The 6,442-nt window shown below is 40.5% G+C and overlaps 1 protein-coding gene across 1 annotated transcript in view; it reads right to left on the reverse strand.

Annotated features, from left to right (window-relative positions):
- The window catches only part of LOC141155197 (class I histocompatibility antigen, F10 alpha chain-like), a 99,360-nt gene extending 94,835 nt beyond the window's left edge, over positions 1-4,525 (reverse strand). Inside the window, exon 1 of the mRNA XM_073641932.1 lies at positions 4,375-4,525. Coding sequence (XP_073498033.1) covers positions 4,375-4,465 — 91 coding nt within the window. The 5' untranslated portion in view covers positions 4,466-4,525. The remainder of the gene's footprint in view (positions 1-4,374) is intronic.
- Between the last annotated feature and the right edge of the window lie 1,917 nt (positions 4,526-6,442).

Genomic DNA, 6,442 nt, shown 5'->3' on the forward strand with positions numbered 1-6,442 from the left:
TTTTAAATGTGTACTCATTTACCTGATGCATAGATTTTAACAAGGACAACCACCTTAAGGTATGTGCACATGTTGCGTTTGTGCTGCGTTTTCCCTATATTTTTGCTGCAAAAAAACACAGCATTTTATAGTACCAGCAAAGTGAATGAAATATCGGAAATCTCCTGCACACACTGCTTATTTTTTAATTGCAGATTTGAAGTACCAGTAGTTTCAAATCTGTAGAATGTCCATTCTTTCAGTGTTTTTCACCCAGTCCAATGAGTGGGGAAAACATGCATAAAAAACTGCATCAAAAATGTGTATTTTTTTCAGCGTTTTACCTGTCAAAAGACATAAGGTGCTAAAATATCTGCAGAAAATGCTTAACGTGTGCATATAACCTAAGGTTATGTACACTCATTCAGGATTTGCAGCAGAAAATTCTGCTGCAAATCCTAATGAGTTGACAGGGAAAACGTTACGTAAATCACACGTGGTTTTGCCTCACTTTTGAAATGCATTTTTTTTTTTACATATTTTTCCCCACTGATAAGTATGTGAAAGCTGCTACAAGAATTGACATGCTGCAGATTTGTATCTTCTGTAACTCTGCTAGGAGAAAATAAATGACGTGTGCATATACTTGCTGGGACAGCAAAACGCTGCGTATTTTCCGTGCCAAATTTGTGCGGTAAAATACACATCAAAAATGCAATATGTGCACATAGCCTTAAACACGATTTGCACCACATTTTTAAATGTATTCAGGCCTACTACAAAGAAAGGATATAACTAGAGATGAGCGGATTGATTTGTGGGAGTCCAGTCCAGCGTTCAGGTCAGTGGTACCTGGCGGCTAGACAGGAGGTCTGCAAAATCTCTTACCTGATGTCACTCGTTCATTCTTTGCTTACAATGTGCACTCACAGTGCGCTCTGTTGCCGACTCATCACTTCTGATAAGAGCTAGCAAGAGAGCGCATTGTCACTATGCACTGAGAAGAACAGAACACAGACAGGAATCTGCTGAGCAGAGGACTTGGCCAGCCCCTGAAATGGGGGTCACTGATGACACTTCATTTCAGGGTGGGGGCAGAGGCTGTGCCAGTGACCGCAGCCTCGGCCCCTCTGATGACAACTCATGTAAGCAACCCACCGTTGTGGATTCTCAAATGAAGAATCATCAAAGAGGAAGTGAAAAAAATAAAGGAGTTAGCGTAGTGTGGAAAGGATAGGGAATGTTTAATTAAGGTATATTAGGGAAAAAAGATCAAGTTGTGACATTAGATAGACAGATTTAGGAGTAAAATAAAATTTCATTTCAGACCACCCCTTTAACCCCTTTACCCCCGGGCCATTTACCGTTTTTGCGATTTCGTTTTTTGCTCCCCTTGTTCCCAGAGCCATAACGTTTTTATTTTTTGGTCAATATGGCCGTGTGAGGGCTTATTTTTTGCGGGACGAGTTGTACTTTTCAACGCCATAACTAGTTTTACCATATCATGTACGGGAAAAAATTCCAAGTGCGGTGAAATTGCAAAAAAGTGCAATACCATAGATTTTTTTTTTTTTACCACGTTCACTGAATGCTAAAACTGACCTGCCATTATTATTCTCCAGGTCATTACGAGTTCATAGACACCAAACATGTATAGATTCTTTTTTATTTAAGTGGTGAAAAAAAATTCCAAAGTTTGGTAAAAAAAAATAAAAAAAAAATGGTGCCATTTTTCGAGTCCCGTAGTGTCTCCATTTTTCGGGATCTGGGGCCAGGAGAGGGCTTATTTTTTGCGCACCGAGCTGAAGTTTTTATTGATACCATTTTTGGGTAGATCCGATGTTTTGATCGCCCGTTATTGCATTTTATTGCAATTTTGTGGCGACCAAAAATACGTAATTCTGATGTTTAGAATTTTTTTCTTGTTACGACGTTTGCCGAACGGATTAATTCGTTTTTTTATATTAATAGATCTGGCGATTCTGAACGTGGCGATACCAAATATGTGTATGTGGGTTTTTTATTATTATTATTTTATTTTCAATGGGGCGAAAGGGGGGTGATTTAAACTTTTATACATATATATTTTTTTTTTTCACTTTTTGCTTGCTTCTATAGTCTCCATAGGAAACTAGAAGCAGCAACTGTCTGATCGCCTCTGCTACATACAGGGGATGAGCAGATCCCCTGTATGCAGCAGAAATGGTCCTGTGCTATGAGCGCCGACCACTAGGTGGCGCTCATAGCGACCAGCTCATGACAACCACTGGTGTCTGCTGCAGACCCAGGGTTGTCATGCCCACTCATTGGTAACCCGCGATCACGTGACGGGGGTCACCGATGGGTGGGGCCAATGCCGCACTTCCTGCGCGGCGCTGCTAAATGCTGCTGTCAGAGATTGACAGCGGCATTTAACATGTTAACAGCCGCGGGTGGATCGTGATTCCACCTGCAGCTGTTGCGAGCACATGTCAGCTGTAAGAATCAGCTGACATGTGCTCGGTTCAGTGCGGGCTCAGCGCCGGAGCCCTCACTGAACCGGGGGTGATGGCCCAAGGCGTACTAATACGCCATGGGCCGGTAAGGGGTTAATGAATCAGAGGCAATAAGTATAGGCTGCTAATCATGGGCCACTGCTTTGTGCTAGCCCCTATTTGCCAGCCAGCCTCTGCTTATACTGCTGAGGTAAAATGAAAGCTGTGCTCTGATTGGTTGCTATGGACAACACCACACTGTTATGAACTGTGACTAAAAAAATTATCTGTCTTTACTGTCTATAACAACCAATCACAGAGCAGCTTTCAATTCTTATACTGCTGAGGTAAAATGACAGATATGCTATGATTAGATGCTATGGACACCGCCACACTCACAGCAGCCAATCGCAGCACAGCGTCCATTAATTTCTAACCAACCTAAAGACACCAAAATTATCCACCAAAAGTCATGTAAAAATGGGTCAGAGTATGCTGCAAGAAAAAGCCTATGGAGCCCGCGTTTGGGAAAAAAAAACTATGTGATGGAATTTTTTCTATATATTTTTACTGATTTCAGTGATTGAAAGTATATAAGAATCACCTCTTACTTTTCAAACAATTTTACCCTTGCAGACCGGTGTTATGGGTCCACTTGAAAAGGCTTTAGCACAGTGGAGGGGATGCATTTGTGCATGGCAGCCAATCAGACCATTGCAATAATTTTCGAAAATGAAAAATAAGAGATGGCGTCCGTTGGCTGCAATAATGACTACATGGGCTTTCACATGTCACCCATTGCCTCATATTTTATGCTGCTGATTTAGCCTGAAGCTTATGTCAAATTTTAGATTTCTATAGTCAAGTGAAACTCCAAAACTTTGTAATGTGAAACTGTAACACAAGGAATAGATGCAAGTATATCGTTGTGTCATGGAGGATTGCTGGCAGCGGCTACGATTAGAGCCTCCTCCCGGCTGTTATCAGGGCGAGGTCTGGACGGGTTCACGGTGGGTGAAAACAAAGATGTTTCCATCCACTGACAGCAGAGATAGAAAAATGGTGTAAAACTGATGCAGAAATGTATCAGTAAGTTGCAGACACTTGTGTCATACAATGAATAAGGTTTATTTAAATAAAGCTGAAAAACTTCTGCGAGTTGTAATTTAATACCATTATGGAGTTCGGATCACTTTTCATTACATTTTTTTGGAAGACAAAGTGAAAAAAACATCAATTCTGGCATTTTAAATATCTTTTTTTTTTTTACAGTGATCATTAACTAATGTGATATCTGAATAGTGAGAGCTTTATGGATAAAACAATACAACATACATTTATTTACAAAACAATGGTTATTTGAATATTTCTATATAGTTTTACAAATAAATGTATATACACACATATATATATATATATATATATATATATATATATATATATACACTGTATCTTTATAGAAACATTCAAATAACCATTGTTTTGATAAACAGAAAAATGTTATATAAATATATATGTAATATATGTATATGGTATATATTGCTTTTAGTTGTTTTTTAGTGATGAAATATGGCAGAATAGGGTCCCTTCATTAGGCCCCCAGCTGTCAGGGTCACTAATTAGCCACCTCTGATTGTGCTGTGATGGGGCCAATGTGGTGACAGAGGACTGCGGCATCTCAGGGGGTTAAACTGCCATTTGTGGAACCAGCTCAGTGGTGGGCAGATGTCAGATGTATAAATCAGCCACGATCTCACCTCTATATAAATCCTTTCATATTTTGCCGAACATATATAGCGGATGTCAGTACGGGGTTAAGAAAAAACGTTGCACAGTACAGGAACCTATAGAAATACGACATCTATAATGGAGCGATAGATGATCATTACTATCTTATTACAATTAATTCCTAAATACTCACCAGAATCCACTGTCATCAACAGATACAGGAGAAGCAGAGCACAGCCTGCTGCCATGTTCCTTGTTATAGACCTGAAGGGCGGTAGAGTCATAACTCAGAAACTGAAATTACATGGATGAGTAAACAGAAACCAAAGAACCAGTAAGAAAAGTGACACAGAAATAATCAGCAGTTACCAGGCAGAAAGTGATACCAGAATGTTAGAGCAGGGTTCCCCAACTCCAGTCTCCAGGGCCCACCAAGAGGTCATATTTTCAGGATTTCCTTAGTATTGCACACGTGATGGAATTATTGCATGTGCAGGTGATGGAATTATCATCTGTGCAATACTAAGGAAATCCTGAAAACAAGTCCTGTTGGTGGGCCTTGAGTCCTGGAGTTGGGGAACCCTGGGTTAGAGGATGAAGAGAAGAGAAATGTTCTGGGGAAAAACACTGACTCACAATTACACATCGGTTAGTTTTTGATGTTCAAGATTTTCAGCCCCCATTAACGGGGTTTTGCCACAAACAAAATTTAATTTTAATCAATAGATCTTGGAATAATTATAAGTTCCACAATTTAATGTGGCTATGTGCGCACGTTCAGGATGTGAAGCAGAAATTTCTTCAGCGTTTATGCATCTCTTGGCAAGAAAAACGCGCGTTTTGTCGCAATTTTGACGCTTTTTTGATGCTTTCTTGATGCTTTTTTTAATGCGTTTTTTAATGCGTTTTTGTACATCAATGAATATTTTTGGAGCTAAATAAAGTTATTTGAAAAAAGAAATGTGGTACATTGTTTTAACCCTTGGATTACTGTCAAACCTAGAGTGAGCATATTTGCTAATTTAAATGATTAAAGAATTTGTCTGTTCTATTTCAAATAAAGTGTTTACTCTGTGTCTGTGTGTTTATTTAACTCTTTACTTTACTTTAAATAGGTGTAGTAATGAAATTGTCTGATTGACACCTTTTCATCATCACATAAAAGGTCAGCGAATCCCATAAACTCAACCTTCATTAGCATTTCCATTCATGTAATTTCTGGAGCAGCTGAGAACTGCTATTTTACGTTTTATTTTTTTTATGTGTCCAAAACGCTGTGTTCTAATGCCGCACTTTTGTTGTCAATACATGCGGATCCACCGCATATAATGACACTTCAATCGGTCAAAATCTGCAGCGGAGACTAGCGTGTCCGCTACAGAAATTGCATGCTGCGGGTCAGTTTGGGTACGTGCCCATCATCAGGAGCTGCTGCAGGTTTGAAGCTGTGTATTTTTTCAGCATCAAACCCGCAGCGTCCAGATGTTACAGTATAGTGGATGGTATTTCTAGAAATCCCATGTCCTCTATAAGTGCATTTGAGGCTGTAGATCCACCACGAACACTGACATGCGGTGCGTCTTTCAGGACCGCAGCATGTCAAATTCTCTTGTGGAGTCGCTAGTCTCCGCAACAGAAATTTGACCACAAGAAAGTAAGGTTCAGTAAACACATGTGGATTTACCTGCTTTCAATAGAATGCAGCGTTTTGGACGCAGCAAAAATATGCTGTGTTCAAAGTGCTGCTACGTCTGGATCGTGGGCACATAGTCTAAATATTTTTTTAAAAAATGGCGTGGGTTCCCGCGTCATTTTTATAACCAGCAGAGGGAACGTCGATTGCTGGGGGCTGATATTAGTAGCTGGGGAAGGGGCCACTAGCCAAAAATGTTCCTTGGCTGTTAATATCAGCCCACAGCTGTTTATTTAGCCTTTACTGGCTAAATGACAGGGGGACCCCAGAAAAAAATTGACGTTCGATCCCCCAATAAAATCTAACCATAAAAAGGCTAAACAGACAGCTGTGGGCTGTTATTAATAGCCAGGGAAGGGGTCATGGATACAAGCCCCCCGCGGCTAATAATATTACCCCTCAGCAGGCCCAGAAATGGCGCATCCATAAGATGCACCAAATCAGGCGCTTATCTTCCACTCTTCCCACTGCCCTGTAGCGGTGGCGAGTGGGGTAATGGGGTTGGGGTTCATGTGAGCCTTGTGTTGATGGCTGACAGGAAGCCCAGGTTAGTAATGTAGGGCATCAT

The sequence above is a fragment of the Phyllobates terribilis genome, unplaced genomic scaffold (genome assembly GCF_046119375.1).
Source record: "Phyllobates terribilis strain yellow unplaced genomic scaffold, ASM4611937v1 Scaffold_7__3_contigs__length_470593459, whole genome shotgun sequence".
Taxonomy (NCBI): Eukaryota; Metazoa; Chordata; class Amphibia; order Anura; family Dendrobatidae; genus Phyllobates; species Phyllobates terribilis.